The 20,440-nt window shown below is 40.5% G+C and overlaps 1 protein-coding gene across 8 annotated transcripts in view; it reads left to right on the top strand.

The window, feature by feature from the left end:
* INTS9 (integrator complex subunit 9) overlaps positions 1 to 20,440 on the top strand; it is a 74,830-nt gene that overhangs the window by 12,093 nt on the left and 42,297 nt on the right. For all 8 annotated transcript variants that reach the window (XR_012672841.1, XR_012672842.1, XR_012672843.1 and 5 more), the window contains 5 exons: positions 3,088 to 3,227; positions 4,864 to 4,950; positions 9,521 to 9,641; positions 11,709 to 11,843; positions 16,764 to 16,875. Coding sequence is in view for 5 of the 8 variants with exons in the window: in XM_075144813.1 (XP_075000914.1) it covers positions 3,088 to 3,227; positions 4,864 to 4,950; positions 9,521 to 9,641; positions 11,709 to 11,843; positions 16,764 to 16,875 (595 nt within the window). In the remaining 3 variants the exon portion in view is untranslated. The remainder of the gene's footprint in view (positions 1 to 3,087; positions 3,228 to 4,863; positions 4,951 to 9,520; positions 9,642 to 11,708; positions 11,844 to 16,763; positions 16,876 to 20,440) is intronic.

The following is a 20,440-nucleotide window of genomic DNA, read 5'->3' as shown; positions in this document are numbered from 1 at the left end:
AGGATACATGTGCTAATTTAGATAAGGGCAGTGAATGAAGACAAGCAAAGCTGCTTGTCTCTAACCGCAGATGCATGACCTGCCTAGTGGAGCTCCCCTGGGGAGCCGACCGTGTGGTTAAGCCACTGTTTGATTCTGCTGGGCTGCAGTCAGATGTGCTGTTCTGCCGGCAGCAAATTTAGCTTGAAAAGTTTTGCTGCCTTCTTAGCTATTCATTACTGCCTCTTTGAGGGAGGAACTGTACCTTCATATCCACTGACATTACTGCAAGTAGCTGCTTCTCAAGCTGTTTTTTTTTCAAGAATACCTGGGTTTAAAAAAAAGAAAGCAAGACTATTGAAAATGTTTGAATTAACTGGGCTTACCTGACTGATCAGATTAATGGTGTATGTAGGAGAGCTGAAAGAGTAAAAAGCTGAGCAGAGAGTGGTGGGGGTGAATGATAAGGAATAGTCTGGGAACAGTATCCTCTTTCCTCAGCTGTGTTCGGACTGTGATAACATCAGTTCTTTCATTTCATGTTGGGATCTTTTCTCTGTCTTTCAAAGACAGGGACGATTGCTTTTGGGCAGGGATTTTTTTTTCCTTTCTGCCTGACCTTGTTGACAGGAAGTACAGAACACTCCTGGAAGGTTGTTGTCAGCTTGCTGGGGTTCTGGCAATAGTGTTTCTGTCTGTTGATTCCATGAAACTCACCTCTTGCAGCTTCTGACTCTTATCATTTTGATTCTTCGAAGCAAGCTGGCAGCTCTGGTACTGGTTTTGGCAAGTGATATCAACAGATCTGTGTGCAATTACTTGTTTTGCCCAACAGGAATGGATATAATCCAATCACAAAAAAAAAAAATCCCTAATAATTCTGGGTTCCTGTGTGCTTTCTGGTTACTGTTCTGAAGAAGGGAGAGATGTAGGAAGCATCTGTATGCCTAGAAAGTGCCATTATGTCCCAGATCTTGGGAAGAATGGAGTTTATGTTCTGGATTCCCTTTGGAATTGAGGCCATGCACAGGAATGGTAATCTGCTGGTGTTTAGGGTGCTTCTGCTAGGCTTTCTGGTTACTTTGTTGGGCTGGAAAATATCCACATGTGTAGCTCTAAATATGACTGATGGGGAGTTGATGCTTCATTATGCCGGTGTCATCACTGAATCTAACTCTGTTTTCCAGCAGTCCATGTTACAACTAGGAGACAGCAACCAGCTGCACATGTCACCATTGTAGGAACTTTACAAATGGCCTCTCAAATGCTTCAGTTCCCAAAGTTCCCAACAGATGCCAAGCCTTCTCCGCAAGCATGGGGAACAGATCTGCTAGTGATTCACAGCTCACATCTCTAGCTTCACAGGCTCCCCTGTCTGGAGGGGAGTTCAGATGTCACAGCCAGCCAAATGCATCAGCAGAGTAGATAAGTTGCCGGTGTTTGGCAGCATAGTATAAGAAGGAGCTTGTGTGAAAGAGGCTTTGTCGTCTTTTTTGTCTCCTTCCATGCCACTTCTTTTGAAGAAACTTGTCTGCAAAAGCAGCTAGTTTGAGAATCTCAGTATCACTTCCAGGAACACCATTGTCAAAGAAAGCCAAGTTTTGAATGTAATCCAGAAGCCACAAGGTGATAAGAGGCTGTCTCAGCAGCAGAGTACACTTCCACATGTCAGAGTGCAGGGTGCAGCCCTCTCTTTGCTTGGCAACCTTCTGGTCTCCCTCACTTCACATTCAGGAAACGTTTTTAAACCTCTTTGGTTCATAGGCACTTTTAGTGAAATTGCTGAAGTCCCAGGGAAGATTTTACTTTGTTTTGGTTTTGACACCCTTTTCATCCTATTAAGTAAATGCTTCTAGGATGCTGAGATGTGGGACGCTTAAGCTTGGAAAGCGGTAGTCTGTATCCTCCTGATGGCTCGCTGGGCTGGATTCAGCTCAGGGCTGAGTGCCTCCCCATTTGATTCTGTATGGTCTGGATACGGCTGAAAACCAAGCCATGAAGGGCCAGTGTGGTAGGAGCAGGCGTCAGCAGACTCTTTGACACCATGTAGTGAGTGTATTTCTGCCTGGCAAGCTTAGTAAGATAAAAGGGTGCCCTGTCATGAATCTGAGGATGGTGTTTCACCTACTGTACTCAGCTTGGAGAACATGCCTTCCTCATCAGCTGTGGTCATGGATTGAAACCATGAACGCTTAGCTGTGAGTTAAGCAGCTTGTCACCAGAGCACTGTGTCAGCCCTCTGAAAAGCCGAGTGACCTACTTTCTTGCCTTTTTTATTCAAATTGCTGGACCAAGCCTTGTAATCAGATAATATGTGCTTGATGAGTGTTGAATTCCATTAGCTGCTCTATAATAACTGAGTTAGAGGTCATATATCTTGTGAATTTCTGACTTGACACCATTTGTGTTATAGCATTACCAGTAAATATTTCTAATTAAAATTCCTTTAACAATGTGTGAAATCTTCTTTCACTCTCTGAACTGCTGTCTTAACTGTCACATCAAAACAAATTGGACCCACCAGTCTGTTTTGTTGTATCCTATGAATGAACTTAATCTCCTGCTGAAGAAAATGTGAATGATAAAGATGCCAAGCATTTAGTTTGGGAAAATATGAGAATTATTTTAAGCATATGAATAAATACAACCTACATTCTTCTCTCTCACTCTCCTGGGGTACAGCACCATGTGCCACATAAAAAATATGAGACACCCTGCTAAAGTGCTACTGTAGAGGTTTTGGTGTCTGCATGGTGTTCATCCCTAAGGAAGCACACACATCAGTTCTTTGATAAAAGTGTAATCGTCATGCCTCTCTTAACGGCAGCCATTTCATTACATGAAAGACAGACAAAACCCAGGACATGGTTTCCTTTTCAGATTTGAGAAGGGAATAATTTTAGGGGGCTTTTTAAATAAATCTTGTTAATTTAAAGGAAACATTAATCTTTGCCACAGCTGAGACATGCCCCCCGCCATTTTTTTAGGAAACTGGTTACATTCCTGCAATATAAAGTTTAAAAAAAAAAAAGAACAAGAAGTTTTTCTGCCATTGCTTAAACTGCATGAAGGGGTTATATGTTGCTTATCTCTTTCCTCTGTTTTCAGACTGAGCTGCTCGACCTCTCCACAGTAGATGTAATCTTGATCTCAAACTATCACTGCATGATGGCATTGCCCTATATCACAGAGTACACAGGATTCACTGGAACAGTGTACGCCACTGAGCCCACTGTTCAAATTGGCAGGTAAAAAGCCCCTTAATATTCTCTACTCCTCTTTCATCACTGCTAAGGAAAAGGTGTAAAGGACAATATGGGTAGAGGAGTGGTGTCTAATGTTCCGAAGAGGCTCTTAGGCAGTAGCTGAATGCCAGCCAAGTCCTTAGTGCTGCAAATGTGTTAACTCAATGTTTCCCAACCTCTGGAACCATCTGTCTTCAACATTTACAGCAGGTGCTTTGTGTTGAGTCCAGGCAGCAGATGTGTAGATCTTGAGTGGACTGAGACACCTTGAGCAGCAATTACCATATAGCCAACTTCAAACCTTCAAAAACCATGAATCAAAGATCTCTCCTGCTCCTCTCTGCTCCCCTTAAACAAAAGAAGAATCACCAATCTTTTCAACAATAAATGACTTTAAGATTATTGCCTTGCAGTTTTTCAGCATTTGAAATTCATATAATCATACTTTCCTCCACACCATGGAAGGGAATTTAAGCTAGCTTCATCTGAAATGACAGTTAAGGTACAGAAGCTCTGAACTCCAAAGAGAAGCGCTAAGAAAAACAGCAGAAATATGAGACTGAAGTAGAAAATGTAAGACCTGACAATGCAGTCAAAAACTTAATACTTGGTCATTAAATTTGGCAGTCTTTTCTTACAAAGTTGTCTGTTGATTGGATAAGTCAATTCCAAAGGCTGCAGGTTTGGCCCTCCATGAAGTCTAACTGGACTTGTGCTATATTCATCTCTCATGCAGAACAGCTGCCATGTTCAATAATTAGAAACCAGATTAGGCGATGGTATCTGAACTACTCTGTAAGCACTTTAGGGCAGGAATCTTTGTCCATTAAAGGTCCTACGCAAACTTTCCATGCCAGAGTAATTCTCCCTTTGTGTAAAAACAAACAGAAACTGAAGGCCCTTGTAGGAGAAAGGAATTGTGTAAATATGAACTAGTAGTAGACTTCTGGGGTATTGCTGGCCCATAGCTGAAGATAACAAGCATAGTCTTGTTGGAGAGTATACTGGTGTGGTTCTCCCCACCCCAAGTAATTTCAGATGCCATTCTTCTGCAGTTAAATCTGTCACCTCCTACCTTCAAGGAGAAACATGCATACAATTACAAATGCTGCTTAGTTTTGGGCAGTGAGATCTGCAGTGCCAATTTTTAATGCCTGAAATATTTTTCTGTCTCAAATGCTGTATTGTGCATTTGTAGATGAGGAGAGTTCGCTCTGACAATGTGCTTGGCTTCTCTAAGTGATAAACAGGCATCAGCTAATGAGTTTTCTTTGTATATTTTGTCTCATTCCCTATGACAAGCAGTCAGTAATGAAGAAATCATCCTGCACAGCAGGAGAGAGATTTGGGAGTTCCTCTTGTCCTGCTATTTTCCAAATAACTCATAACACAGTGGGCCAGATCATCTGCTGTTGAAACCAGGCGGACAGAATTGGACTAACTTGAGCTTGACGCCCTCAGTGGGGAAACAGGGGTAGTATTGATGAGGGGTAATTGCTGCGATACCTTTGCGGGAAGAACCCCTCTTTAAAACTGCCCAATAGTGTTACAATTTGTATGATATTTTGGAAACATTTGGGACAAAGTTCTCTCCTGTGTGCAAGGCTGCAATACTAGTTTAGTTATGATGTCTTTTCAGGCTTCTCATGGAAGAACTGGTGAATTCCATTGAACGTGTGCCAAAGGCTCAGTCTGCCTCCATGTGGAAGAACAAGGAGGTACAGAGGTAAGGAACAAGCCACTGGGAAAGGGTGACTGTCCTAAAACGCTAACCAATGTTTAGAATTCACTGTAATGATGGGTCAGCTCCCAACATTTGAGATTGCTACCACCATAAAGCAGAAAAAAAAGCCTAAGAGGTTTACACTGTGACTCCTTGGATCAGTTCTTTCTTTAATCGTTTGCACATTGTTGGTCTTCCAAACAACCATACAAGTTTGATTCTTGGAGGAAGACTTGGTAACACAAAAGTCTCTCCTGATCTTCCCTCCCATAGTTTAGCTCCATGATGGTAGATAAAACCAGCAGATTTTTGTATTAACATCATAAAAAGTTGTTGAAATTAGCAAGCTATTTAAACTTAATTATATTGTATTGGAATAATTTTAATTTAAAAATACATTTACATTCATGTTTGCTGAAATGCTAAGAAAGTCAAGATACAAGTGTTGGAAGTCGCTGGTGGCCAACCACAGAGCAGTGCTACCTTTCTTTCCTGGGCTGCAGTCTCTTTTACACTTGGATGACAGAGGTGGTTTTTTGCTTTCTTTCAAAGCTTAGAAACAAATTGAACTTTGAATAAAAAAGGTAAGTTGGAAACTCCATGTCCATTATTTCAGCTATATGTAAAAACGAGGTGCTCAAAATTGAGATCATCTACATCTAAAATTTTGAAAGCCTATATAATCTAAAAATTATCCATACAATTTATAATTGCAGATAATGCTTTCTTTGGAAATAAAAACAACTTTAAGTGCACAACGTGCTGTGGAGGATACAGTTTTGTTTTTAGCACATATTAAAGTTAAGGCCGGTTAATTAGAAAGTTATTTTTAAAAGCTACTTTGTGCATTTTTAATTGATCTCCCATTTCCTATTCCTAATTCTTAACGTGGCTTGATTTAAAAGTTTACTAAAAATGAATTATTTCATACATTATAAAAGTAGTCTTGACATTTTCCAATATCACAACGCAAAGAAATTAAAAATCCAAATTAACATATGTTTAGCTATATATTGTACTCCCCTGCTGAGCTTAGGAGCAGTCTTATCTCAGCACTGTAACTCTCACTCTTCTGAAGAAGGAAAGTAAAACACAGATGTAAAACAAGACAATAAAGTTGATCAGGATTTGGTGCTGGTTGATGTATACTCCGATCAGGATAGTGGTTTTTTTTTTTTAATTTTGGAGTCCGCTGGCCTGACCAGAACCACTCCTGAAGCTCACAATGATGTGAAGAGAGAGGACTGGAGCCATTATTCTCATCACACTACTGAATGTGTTTTGTATGCATGGTTTAAAGGAGAATCATATATCTTAGAGCTCATTTAATGTCACTTTCCTGGTGGTCGTATTTTAGAAAAAGTGCTGTCTAGCACTTTGTGTGCTGTTGACTATTCCAGAGGTGAACACAGAGAGGTGATCTGTGTTCTGATTCAACTGCTATAGAAGGCTAGAGTCTTTTTGTTGTAGCGGTGCTTAAAATACATTTTTCTGTCGTATATTGCTTGGGAAGTGCCCTAACATTGACACTTCCTCCTTGGTACATCAAGTAGCTGTTGTAATGGGGTACCAGTGGAGGTAGGAGGAAGGTGTAAGAGCCCACCTCTGGGGATAGACAGGACCAACCCTTCTGTCCCACTTACAAGACCTCTGTAGAGCACACAGCACTGCCACAATATCGTATGTTGTTGGGAACCTTGGTCAAATGGCAGGTCCCTCAGCTTTCAGAAGTAAAATGCACACCTTCCCCAAGTATGAGATAGAGGCAGAGCAAAGAAATGCTATGCTAGTGGGGATAGCAAAACATAACCAAGAGCCCTGCAGCTGTTTAGTAGCAAAAGTCTACGTATCATAAACTCTGCCTCGAGACTGGTACGAACCAGTGTTGTCTGTGAGCTGGAACAGGGGGACAAATCTGAATTCCCTTTCCAACTGTGCCCCACCTGTGCTCGGAGTTTCCCTGTTCAGCTCCCTATGCTTCTGTAAAATGGAGCTCCTATCCACCATAGAGGGTATAGAGGGACTTAATTAATGTTTGCAAAGTGTTTTGAGATTCCTGGTGACAAGTGTCATGCAAGCGTGAATGGAACTGATTATTATAGCATGTGAGCAAACATCTACTGATCCACAAATTAACACCTGGCTAATAGCACATGCAGGGTTGGACTGACATCCGTTATTTAAGAAAATGTGATCCTTGGTGAATTTTTTTTTTAATACTTGGCTATTGCTAGGACAGAATACTTATTACTTCTGAGTCTAACTTTAATTTTTCAGGCTGATGAATCACCATTACCGCTTTACAGTTCAGCTAGTTCTACTCTGAATAGTTAGTATAAAACACAGAGTATTATCATCTTCATTAGATAAAGCATTGAAGCATTTTAAATGCAAATACTGTATAAAATATAGTAAGTTCATTATAGTGGCTTACGTTTTTCCATTATCAGATCCAGTCTGAACTAATTGCTTAGCAAGTTTTATTACCATTGGTTTTTATTTTAAATGAGCAATCTCATGGAAGCTCTATAGATGCTCAACCAGGATATATTTCACACTGATTAGGATTCAGGGGGCTAAAGAGGAAGTTTGCCTTATGAAAGGCACTTTGTCGACTACCTGTTTGATGGTTTCTTATATCTTTCTATAAAGTGTCTGAAACAGGCTGTTTCCTGAGACAGAGCAGTGGAGAAGAGAGGCCGGCATTCTGATCTAGTTTGGTAGTGCCATCCTCCTCTCCCTTCCAACAAGAGCATGTTATGTCATATACTAAATGTTATCCTTTACATTGAACAGGAGGGACTGTCTCTGTGCAGATGCCCAGTTAAGAATACAAGCCTCTGAGTTTCTTAAGCATAAATTTTGTATACTAACTACTGGATCATGCTGGTTCGCGATATCTTCCTGTCTGTGGCTGTAGATTGGCTGTCCTGGCATCTGCCCACATACGTCTGGTGGTTATGAGGTGATCCATAATAGGATGTTGCCACAGTGTTAATAGGTTCACTCTAGACTTTAAAATATCCTCTAGTAACTTTCTGTACAAATTTCAAAAGCATGGGTGACAGATTGAATGCCAGCAGGGGCACATCCGAGGAACCAGCAGTCCTCATTGTCTCTCTGTGCCACTCAGTAAAGAATGAAACCACTGGAGGCTGGTGCCACTGGTCTCTATTAGGGATCAGAGTATATTTACAGTGTAGCCACAGAGTCAAGGCTAATAGAAACTTACTTCAATCACCAAGGACAATTCCCCACTTTTCTTCATTACCTGGAGATATATTCTTCTCTTCCCAGAAGAGAAGCTCCTGAAAGCATCCAACACTAAATGCTTCTTATGGTAGGTTAAAGGCTTTTACAGGCAATTTGCTTCAGTGCAACAGTGGACAACTATCCACATTGTTTGGTGTTTTGTTGCTTATGACTTCCCAAAAAAGACCTTGAACGCTTTGTTTGTTTCCTTAAGCGCAGTATGCTTTCAGCCAGCATGTGCTGGAATTACAGTTATCACACTAGACCTGTACAGCGGTCTTGGCAATAGCTGGCCTTAATCCTTTCTTCAGTATCTTAAATTATGGAGGAGTTCACTGACCTGGTAGATATAACAATAAATTAAATTCCTTTAAACAAATTGATCAAAGAAACTTGACCAATTTCCATAAATCTTTGGAAATTGGTTTGAATTAGCCTTTGATTTAGCATTGGTTTAATATACAAAAAAAATCCTATTCTTCTTATGCATTTGGCAGCTGTGCTGCTTCCTGCCTCAGTTCATGTTGCTAAGGAAGATTTATTTCCCAGAAGTTAACCATCTCTCTTAGAGCCTGTGACATTACAGTTCACTTTTTCCCTTGACAACGCTGTCCAGCTAACTTGCAATGTCTGTGAAGAGCAGAATGGATGGATTTTACTTTGGTGTAAAACATCTTAAATACTTCCGTGTAGGGGATTTCAAAGAGCTCTGCAGTGTCAGCTAATGTATACTTGCCAGTACACTCTGAAGGCAAGTGCAGTACCTGAGTTGAGGGAAAGGAGCTGAGCTGCAGGGGCACGTGCTCTTGTAAGAGACTGGTGACAAAAATGAGAGGAGAGTCAGCCTTTGTTCATGGTCTGGTGCCTGTATTTTAATCACTAGATTGTGGCTTACTTTTGTTTTCAGATTCTTAGGGTATGCAAAAGAGACACTGATCCAAGATCCCAGTCATCTCTACCAATTCTAGTGGTGCATTTCATGTTGACGTGTCAGATCAGCCAACATCTTTCATCAGCAGTGAAAATATCACAGGAGTTGCTATAACACCTTCATCACAGCTACGTCTTTGATGAAAGGGCTGAATAGGAACAACAACAAAGAGAGCTGAAGGAGAGCAGTCTTTGGGGTGAGGCAAAATGGGCAGTGTGGTTCTGCTCCTCAACAGGCAGAAAGTCTTGCTCATCACTTTGAAGCATCAGGCTTATTTAAAATAAAAAGAGAAAAAGAGAAAATCTGAGATCTGGAGAATATAAATGGGAATAAAAACTGGTGGTCCATCGGGAAGTTCTGAAAATGCCCACACCCCGTTGATCTTTGCAGATTGCTGCCCGCCCCTCTGAAGGACGCGGTGGAGGTGTCTATGTGGAGGAAGTGCTACACCATGCCAGAAGTGAATGCTGCACTCAGTAAGATCCAGCTGGTGGGGTATTCTCAGAAAATTGTGAGTACCTGTAGAGCTATCCTCAGGTCAACAGTAACAAGTTGTTGTTTCCCAGCTTTTCTCTGGAAATGCTCTTCCTTTTCTTCTTTCCTCTAGATCCTGTGTAAGATCTAGTTACCCTAGCCTAGGAAAGCAAGGGAAGGTTATATTGAATGTCCCTCAGTCGGCCTCCCAGGAAGGGTTCTTGTTTGGTGAAATCAGGCAGTATCCATTTGTTTCTCCTCTTCCTTGGGGAGGCCAATTTTAAGGTGGCGTACCTTCAAATTTGGAGTTGATTGCTGGCCCACTGAGAGCTCCCACTGAGAGCCTCCCACTGAGAGGGAGGATGTACCAAATGAATGTATCCTCTCTGTTTGTAAGCCACATCCCCTTCTGAGTTACCATATCTCACTTCTGGGAATCTTTTGAGTGCTTTAGCCTCCACTTTTTTTTATACAGCAAATTAGGGATTGTAAACAAGACCTAATGGTTCGAATTGAACTTCAAAAACTCCTTTCCCAGGGTTCCCAGCTAACATTTGTTGTCTATAATGCCGTTGACTATAATCCAGTGTAGTTTCTAGAACGAACTGAACCAACAATTCGGTAGTCTGCAGATACACTGTTCCCTTATAGCTTGTAGGCAGCATGTGGGCCATGATACCTGCTAGTGCTGCTCAGGGCCCTAAGAAATAAAAAGATGGGTTAAAGTTGTGTACCCAAAGCTTTTTATTTGCTCCTTTTTCTTACGCAATGGGCCACTGAAGTTTGGAGACTACTGTTTGTGTAAGACAGTTTGAAACAGTAACCAGTGGTACTGTGTACTAAATTTAGTGGATTTGGGCTTGTGTGGTGCTGCATTGCAGCCTGGTGAAAAAAGACCATGTTAACATGGCTGCTGACATAAGTAACAGCTGCAGCTTTGTCTAGCAACTGGACAGATTGAGGGCATTTGGACTTCCTCAGTATCCATGGGTGGTTACTGTTCATTTTCCACTATTCTCACAGTGTGGATGAATCTCGCCTAATTTTAGATCTGTGCATCTGATCCAATCATTCTTTTATAGTTATTGGGGAAAAAAGAGACATTTCTAGAACATATTTTATCTCTTCTCAAAGCAAACTTTTAAAGTAATCGGACCCTAATTAGCCAGTTAACCCAAAACGTGACAGCATCAAGAATGGTTTGTTGCCCATTTTTACACGTCTGCATATCAGCAGAATCTAGAGCCTTGGTTTACACGCTCTGAGGGATGGAGACCCTGTTTTGTTTTGCAAGGCATCCAAATATGTATTGAGATACTAGAAAAATCATTAGTACTGCATGAATCAGATGCTTGTTCTATTATTCAGTAACCAGAAAGTAGATCACATTAGTGAGGTATACATGGAGGCTTATTTTCCTTTCTCAAAACAAGTATAACACATTACTGTGTGCAGATAAAGCAATACACTTTCTAATGACACCTGGAAAGGAGACAACTGTCAGGTTGCTTACGCTCAGAGCTGAAACTGAAATTTGGATTGAGTTTGCAGGGTGTTGTTTCTAAATCACCAGTAGATAGCATTTAAAAAGAAATAAAGTTAGAAAGTGAGTGAGTCTGAAGTTAAGTTTATGTTTTCCACAGCAAAATGTGTAACCCAAACAGAGTTTTATATCAGTACAGAAGTACTTGTCCTTCCTTCTCTCCTGCTGGCCAATATCAATAAAATTTGACTAAAGGAGTATAGAGTCTTCAAAGATACAAAGCTCCTACAAGCTCCTTCAATACAGGAAAGGCAGGCAGAGGATCAAGACCTTGGTTGATTCCTCCATTTAGAGTTATGGTTCAGTGTGAACTCAGATGCCATAGAATTCACACGGAAGACAGACTTTATGAAGGCCCTGCCTCAGGAAAAAACTTCTCAGCGCATGTGTCCTGTTAGACATTGGTAAATAAAAACAGCAGACATAAAGCTCAGGAAACTAGCTTCATTAAGGTTTTGAATAGCAGAACTACTTTTAAAATTGATATCACTGCTGATAAAATGACCTGTTCTGACTTCTCTCAGGGGCTTGCCCAAGTTAATGTCTCTTACTGTGTTTCAGGAGCTGTTTGGTGCTGTGCAGGTCACCCCTCTCAGCTCAGGCTACGCTCTTGGAAGTTCCAATTGGATTATCCAGTCGCACTATGAAAAGGTTTCCTATGTTTCAGGATCTTCTCTACTTACAACACACCCTCAGGTACAGCCCCTGATTTTGTTTTGTTCTTCTATAGGGGAAAGCGTCTTTGCTCAAAAAAAAAATAGAGGGGCTTATTTCAGCTGGGCTCAGGTGTAGTATGGAAGCTGTACAAAGGTACCTCTGTTAGTAATTAGCTAGTCTTTTAATAGGCATTGAGAAGTCATACCACCCTGATAAAGCGGACAGTTATCAATAGTTATTAGGGAAAGACAACTAAAATTCTTTGCTATCGATGATCTGATGTTAACTTACTCACCAGCTGGGAAATTCTCCTTCACCTTCATTAGGAAATTTTCAACAGAGTTATACAATAGAGCATTAGTGACTTTTTTTAAAATCCATATTTCACTGAAGAGTCTTTACAGACAGTTCACAGACTGCTTCTATATCACTTCTGAAACATCCTTCCTTGGGAGAAATGATAGCTAACTGGCTGCCAACTTTTCCACCCTGCTCTGCTAAGGGCAAAGTCTTTATAGTGCTGTAGATGTAATTTCCAGTAAATTAATTCTCTCTAGATCCATAAATTCTTAGTGCGAAGAATGGCTTGAAGTTTGCAGTGCTGTGTGCTTCAGAAGTTGTCAAAATAGTTAAAAGCAATATTAGCAGGAGGTATTTAAAAATAATTTAGAAAATGTGTCAGGTTCAAGATCAGTAAGTAATTTCCCCCAAGGTGAGTATCTTCTAAAGAGCTTTGCTTCTGAGCATCCTTCATTTAAAGGCTTGATTTCAGGAGCTCAACAACTACAATAGATAAACCATCCTTAATAGTATGGCTGTACTTAGCTCCATGCAAGGTATCAGAGAATCTAAATCCCCTTTTTCTCATCGGCCTCATACTGGCCTGGGTTGTGCTCTTTTGTCACTTTCAGTGAAGGAGCAGCAGCAGTATTTGACAATATATGAATGGAATATTTCTGTGAGGAGAAACTTTGCACTAACTGAGAGTGTTTTCTCTTCATTTACATAAAATGGTCATTCAGTTTATCAGGTTAGACTTCATCATTTTCCACAGGTGAACATTTCTGTGGAAACTCCTGTTAAAGTCCCTGTTTTTAAGGAAATTACCTCCCTGTGGCAGGGAATGGTGTGTGAATGAACTGCCTGGTAAGAGCACAGCCCATGAGCAGCAGATCTGCACTCACTCACTGCAACCTGCAGAAGTGGTAGCAGTTAGACAGCACAGTTTCAGCTTTAACAAGTGCAGGAAAAGGTACTGCGAGCCTACCTGAAGCCCTAGGGACTTACCCTGTTTGCTAACAAGATGAAACTGGACTATTCACTCCTCTGACAGTGTTGATTCTCCCACATGCTCTCCGAGCGCCTCATTTTTTAGCATACAGTCCATTGCACTTTGCATTTTTTTATACTAACACATAGTTTGAAGGAATAGCTTACCAGATAGTTAAAATTGCATTCAATTTTTGTTATTTACCACATCACAAATGTTACCAGATATCATTTACATATCAGATATCATCATCCAGATGGTGGTTGAAGACCATGAATAGTTTTTGTCCTAGTGTTAATCCCTGTGAACACCCGTACAAGCTCCTACAATATGGTGATTCTGTAATGGCTAGCGGTTTTTGTGAGCTGCCAACCAACTCTTCATCTGTTTGATGTTTGACAGACAATATGGAATGATAACAATATCTTGAGTGGCACAGAGTCAAAACTGTGTTCAACAGATCAGCATTTTTTCCTCAGGGAGTGAAAAGTTGTTTGTCTGACCTGTTTCTCCATAGAATCATGGTGAGCCGTCATAATGAAATTCCCATCTTTTAACAGTGTATGAAAACAGTCACTGTGTTTTGTTTTAAAAATGATATCCAGTTAGTCAGCATATGTTTATGGAAAAACATATCCAGAGCTTTTTGAATAATAGTAAAACCTTAGCACTTTTCCAGTCTTCTGGAACTCCCTCTGTAGTTATTAAAAATGGGCATCAGTTGACTAGGCTCTCAGCAGCCGTTTTTTTAGGGTGACAAGACACAGATTATTTGGGCATACAAATGGAAAAAATGCTTCTTCCTCTTACATCTTGTCTACTATACACAGTAATAGCCTGGAAAGCATTTCCTTCTGTCAAGGTGCAAACAGGATAAGGTTCATCTCACCTAATCAAAACTGGGCCCCCACCCAACCCTTCCCTCCTTCTCCCTTTTGCCAGCACTGGGATTTAAGTGCTGATGTAGTGGAGATGGCAGCATGGGTGGAATTTAGCAGTCGTGGGGAGAGAGTGGGATTGCTTCTTTAGTATAAATTACGACTTAAATTTTTCTTGAAATTTTAAGTTATGTCTAGGTTACATCTATAATCAACAGAGAATTATGGTACATCTGTAATAATCAGACCATCTCTATTAACAACAGATAGAAAATGAAGCAATTAGCTTAGCTTAGACATGGCCCAGGATGTACAGATTATCTGGAACTGGGTGCAGTGAATGCTGGCTGTTGGGTTGATCTTGGATGCAGCAGCAGGAATATCTTGTGAAACCCTCAGCAGGTCTGTAGGAAGTGCAAGTGAAGGGTTCAGCAAGACTGTATTCATAGCTGCTGAAAATAACTGAAGAACTTTAAAGGGTTTGTTTGAGAGTTCGGTCTGGCTCCATTAATTGTTCCCTTTACTTCTGTCTTCTGGCAGATGATTTCTGTTGAGAATTTTGCCTCACCCTCTACTGAGGCTAGAATTGACACCGTTGCCACTGAAGTGGAGAACAGGAGTTGACAGCACAGGTTCAGACATGTCACTAAAAGCCTTTTAAGACATATTCTTTACATTAACCCACAAAAATCGATGCAAGCCCTCTTAGTGCAATAGCAGCTGAAATTATGCGTATCTAATATGGCATAATCATTATGTACATTATCGCAGGCAGATTCGGTATTATTTTTTATTGCATTATTGGCATTTCATTCTCACGGACATGTTATGGAGAGTCAAAGAGTGCAATAAATCTCACGTAACAGGTCTGGTCCTACAAGATGGTGCACAGTGTAAACATCTGTCGAAGTTGACATGAAATTCCCCTGCATGTTTAACAGAGCAAGGTCTTTCTCAACTACTTAAGAATAGCACTGAGGGACTGTGAGCAAGGGAATTAACTGTACAGTGATCATCTAAGTTCAGTAGAGGAAATCTCTTCATCAGTCTCTTACGGTAGAAATCTTTCCTGGTTGGTGAGACTGAAGAGGGTCTATTGAGAATAAATACAAAATAGGACGTAGCTGCCTGCAGTTGCCCACCTTTGCTTGAATAGTAGCTGTGGGAAGTGCATCCCAGCCCAGAGCGAGGCTAAAAGTTAACTTTTCACCATAGCTGTACTGCATCTGCAGAGAGAGAAGTGGATTTTGCCTTTTCAAGATTGAATTATGCTAAACTTTGAGTATCAAGAATATATATTTAGTAGCAGGTCACACTTAAGTATAATTTCTGAATATCTATTCTATGTTTGCTAATGGAGAGCAGTGGGTATGCATTTTCATTCTGCTTTAATAAAATGCCAGTATAAAACATGTCAAATGATTGACCTCAGTGAAAAAAGTGTGAGCCTTTATGCACAGTCGAGGCAGAAGCAACATTTGCTTCAACATTAGACTGCCTGCCAGTGGCCAAGTTGCCACACTATTTCCTTGGACCATTTAATCATCAGTCCCTCTGCTACATCTGTGAGCCACAGGATAGACTGTGCAGATGTAAACTCTTCTGTCCCCCGGGAAGCAAACATGGCATGGAGAGATGCTTGGGATAGCCACCTTCAGCACTTTAACCACATAATCTAGGATTGTACCTATGACTGTAGGTCGTCAGTACAACATACACTGTAGACCCAGCAGATCACAGGTCATAGCCCAGTGAAGACATCTATTTCACTTTGACATAGCTTAGCCTCTAGCACAGCCTTCAAAGAAAGGTATTGGAGGAGGGCATAGTGCTAATTTGATTCACTAGGGGAGACTGGTAAGCCAAGTTATATTTTCTCTATTATTTTAGCTCTGGTGTTGCATTGGGAGCACTACTTTTTTGGGGGTGGTTTTTTTTTGCATGTGTGCAGTTGAATCTATGTTTTTTCACCTGTTTGCAGCTACTGGCTTTTAAGGAAATACTTGTCTGTTTGGCCTGGTATTATAGCTACATTAAAAAAACTTAATATATATAAGTGATTATTTCTTAGATAAATAAACATATTAAGGAATCTAAACCGATTTCTCTTTTCTACCAGCAGTAGCCATTTACCATTTCATGAGAACAGACTTCTGAAAAGGTCTGCGCAAACAATCTGAAATAAGTATTTGAAAGTCATGGTTTTAGTACTGCGGGCAGAAGAGCAGACTTCACAGTCAAGGGAGAGCCTTGTGCAGCATTTAGATTCATACACAAAATTGAGAGCTTCAAGCCCAAAGTCCTTTGCTGATCTCACCTCTTTCAAAAAGAATCCACTGAATGGTTGAGGAAAATGGTACTGCCCCCTGTAGATAGCGAGCCCTGGAAATCAAAGCTAACACCTTGATTTGCAAAGGGAAGCTAGTTGGAAAGTAGTACAGCCAGAGATAGGAATGCAAGTGTTAAACCCTTCCTGACTGCACTGCCACATCCTCAGCAAATTACTGTCTTTTTGGTGTTCAGCTCCTAAGGCCATGAAATGATTAGTCTGTGGAGACTACTTTGAGATGGATCTGATTACAGTTCTGTTGTTTGTTTTGGGCTGTAGTATGCAGGTAAACAGTTGTATGTGTTTTTATTAACTCCAGTTACATTTCCACAGATGGAGGGATGTTAAGTTTAAAGTGTTCCATGTGTTCTCCTTCTTGGTCACTGTATCCATTACGTATTGCAGTCTTCTTGGTACAGAGCAGAGAAATCTGTGTTATAATTCTCGTGTTACTCGTTTTATTTCACTGTGCTCTGTTTCAGCCCATGGACCAGGCGTCTCTTAAAAATAGTGATGTTCTCATCCTGACGGGTCTTACACAAATCCCTACTGCTAACCCAGATGGCATGGTAGGAGAGTTCTGCAGCAACTTGGGTAGGTCATTGAAAGACGCCTGTTTTATCATCTTATTCATTGCTTTGGGTGGGAAATAATTCTGAGATTCCTGGAATTGAATAAGTTGTCCAGCTATAGCTTCTGGCATAAAACTAGCTGTTTAGATTTTACGATGTGCTCCTGATGTCATTAATACAGTAAGTACTTGGAGAGACACAAGTTGTACCTAAAATGTTTTGGAATGGAACAGGTATAATGAGATTTAATCATCTGCTGCTCTTGGTTTGCTAAGTATGTCGCTTAGCTGCCAACAGACTACGTGTTGCCTAGATCTTGGATATTGTTCCCAGCTGAAATATTACTGTTTCCTTCCTGTATCTCAGCCAGTGTAAAATCTTTACATGCTTTTTTATGACTTTCAGTTTTGAAAACAAGCACATCTGCTTCCCTTCTTACACCTGATTTTTAAATATATCAAAAGCAAACAGCACAATCTCTGTTTAAAAAAATATATCAAGATATATTTATAGACACCAGAAATATAAAACCTAATCAGACGCTTTCACAGCTGGAAAAGCTGATAATTGCAAAGCTGTGATATCAGTGTGAATGCAGCATTTTCCAGCCTGTTTGGAATGTCACATCCAGTGCTGTTGTCTCCTTTTCTCCCCTTCCCCCGCCTCAGTTCCTCTGTGCTGTCACCCTTCTGTCACCAAACCACTTCTCACGTCTGTCCTGCTGAATATTGCCTGTTCTTTTATCAGAGATCTTCCCTTTATTTTAAACTAACTGCTTTTTACAAGTAAGACTAAAAAGCTCATGATAGGAGGATTGTTACAAAAGTTATCAAAAGTCATTAGAAGTCTAAATCAGGGAATTCTCACTGTAAGCAACTGTCCTGGTCCCCATTACACACCTGGGAGAAATTTGAGCTGTAGTATTTAGGTGGCTTACCCAAGGTTGCAGAAGGCGGCTGAGAACAGAACTGACGTGCAAATTCTTAGTCTTACTTTTTACATGTGAATACCCTTGGAGAATAAAAAAATCACAATACTTCGGGTTTTTTCCCATTTTAAAATCCTTGTGCATATTCCAGATGTTGAATATCTGTGTACTGTCTCACAGTCCCAGTATGAGACTGCTATGGTAGTGGAAGGCAAATAATATAAGGGATGTGGTAGATTCCTCCATCATGCACCATCTCTAAATAAAAACCAGATATCCCTGTTTAGGACACGTTTCAGTTCAAACAGGAGTCATAGGTCTTGTTGTGGGATGTACAAGGTAAAATTATGTGGGGTTTGGGTTTTGTTTATATGAAAAGATGGGTTACAGGGTCAGGATGATTCCTTGTAGTGTAAAAACCTATTAATAGAGTATGTTTTGGCATTTTATAAGAATTATATAGAGATATATATATCAAAGATCCTCTCTGCCAACATCCTGGCTCCAACAGAGGCCATGAGCAGATGCCTAGAGAAGAGTAGAAGAACAGGGTGAGATTATGTGATACTTTCCCTTCATAGTCTCATAGCCTTCAAGTATTTTTATTTCTGGAATTTCCTGAATCAGACATGGCTTTTGTGTAGTTAGTCATGTTCAGTGGATTTCTTTTCCAGGAACGTGTTCATCTCCCCTTGAAGCTGTGTTAATTCCTAACACCTGTGACTTCCTTTCCTAAGCGATGCGTGTGTTTATATGTGTGTGTCTATTACGGTCCATGTTTTCATTGTTTTTAAGCATTGTTAATTTTATTACCCTATGAGCTGTCGCAGATAAGCTTTGATGACCTTGTTGTGCTAGATCCAGATGTGCTGCCCTTCTTTGTCCCTTCTGGACCTTTATGGGGGTTACTGTCCCCCTGACAGATGGTAGGATGATCTCAACCTATCATCTTACCTCAAACCACCAAGGAAGCAAGCCTGAGCTGAAATGTTAAGACTTTGTACGGGAGAGGCCGAGGAGTGGTACGTGTTGCCCTGCTGCCAACTCTGCTGCAAATGTGCTCTAGTAAGCACCTTGGTGGTCACTCGTGTCTTGAACTGCAACAGCTGTATGCTGAGTAAATGAGAGTGAGACCGTTGTTAATTAAAATTTAATTAAAAATTAAACAAAGTCTTAGAGATGTAGCTTGGGCCAAAGCAAAATCCAAAAGATGAACGCATATAAATAAATGTGTTACATATGTAGGTACAGGTGGGTGTTTATCTGCACAAGTTGTTCTGGTTTACAGAAACCAGAACTATTTTGAGGGTTTTGCAGAAGGTCTTCAAGCCAGCTTCTATCTTGAATGAGACAAACTCAGAGAAATTAGAAAATTATTAAAGACCAAAGGAAAATATATGCTTAAAATAATGCTATTTTAAGAATCTGGAGTTTGAGTGGTATTTGCCAAAAATCAGCAACCTGAAGAAATTAAATAATTCCATGAATAAGGCAGTGGTAGGGTTGTCTTTTACATGACACCAGCAGTATTTACACATCTACCCAACATCAGGAGAAGAAAATAGTGAATCAATTTTTTTTCAAATGTGTAAAGAAGTCCAAAAAGCAATAGGTTACTGGGAGAAGCAATAGAGTAGGCAAGCTGAGCACAATACTTTTCATATATTTTTCCTATTTCCAAAATGTTAAGGGGACTTCACAAGAAGCTCAGAATACCCTAGGTAAAAACTCTAAAGCAGACACTGGAAATTTACCAAAAATGTGTATCATGAGGTAACAGCGTGTTTGTGAATAAGTGTTGTGAAGCACAGAAATGGAAGTGTGAAAATTTCACCTTGATCTCTGTTTTCATCCCAGCATGTAGAGTTGTAGACGCTGATTCCCGTTATTACCAAGTCACATGCATGATTTCCTCTCCGCATTGTGTGTGCAGCACTGAAACCATACTTTGTCACGTCTCCAAGTTCCTCTCAGTTTAGCCCAAACCCCTTTTTTCTGTGCTCAGCACTGCAGCACCAGCACTCTGCAGCTCAAGAAAAGCAATTGTATTTTTACTTTGCCTTGGGCATCATCAGCAAAATTGCCAGACTGTCTGTAGGGACAGTTCGTGATATTTTGTGTGCGTGTGCGGTCGTGCCTCTGTGTGTGTGTGTGTGTTTATATAAAGCAGAAAAGAGCACAGTTTGCTTTTTAGGTGCCAACTTGACCTTGTGGTGGCAGCTGTTCGAAAAGCAAGTATCTCATTGTGAGTTGTAAATTGAACAACTTGTTATGGAGCTACTGAAGGAGACTAAATTTGAAATGCCAAGATTATTATACAACTTTTATCAAGAGAATGCATCCATCAGTCACAGAGATAAATTGGGCTTTAAACAGCTTTCAAATATACGTGTCCTCTTACTGACAACTATAGAAAGTTGCCGTAGTGGTGCAGAGAGCCAGATTGGACCTGCTGCTTCCGTGGAAAGCTATAGGCTTGTAAAGGTTTTCATCCCTGTTTTGCAGAAGCTGGGAGGTAATTCTTATCCCTTTATGGAACCACTTAAGAGCACCCTCAAGAAGTAGTGCTGACTACAGCACATACAAATAAACTTGCACCGAGGAACTGAGTAGTGTATTCTAAACCGAAAAGTTGTCACACAGAGCCTTGTCAGTGGTG

The sequence above is a fragment of the Calonectris borealis genome, chromosome 3 (assembly GCF_964195595.1).
Source record: "Calonectris borealis chromosome 3, bCalBor7.hap1.2, whole genome shotgun sequence".
NCBI lineage: Eukaryota > Metazoa > Chordata > Aves > Procellariiformes > Procellariidae > Calonectris > Calonectris borealis.
This window is presented reverse-complemented; position numbering and strand designations above follow the sequence as displayed.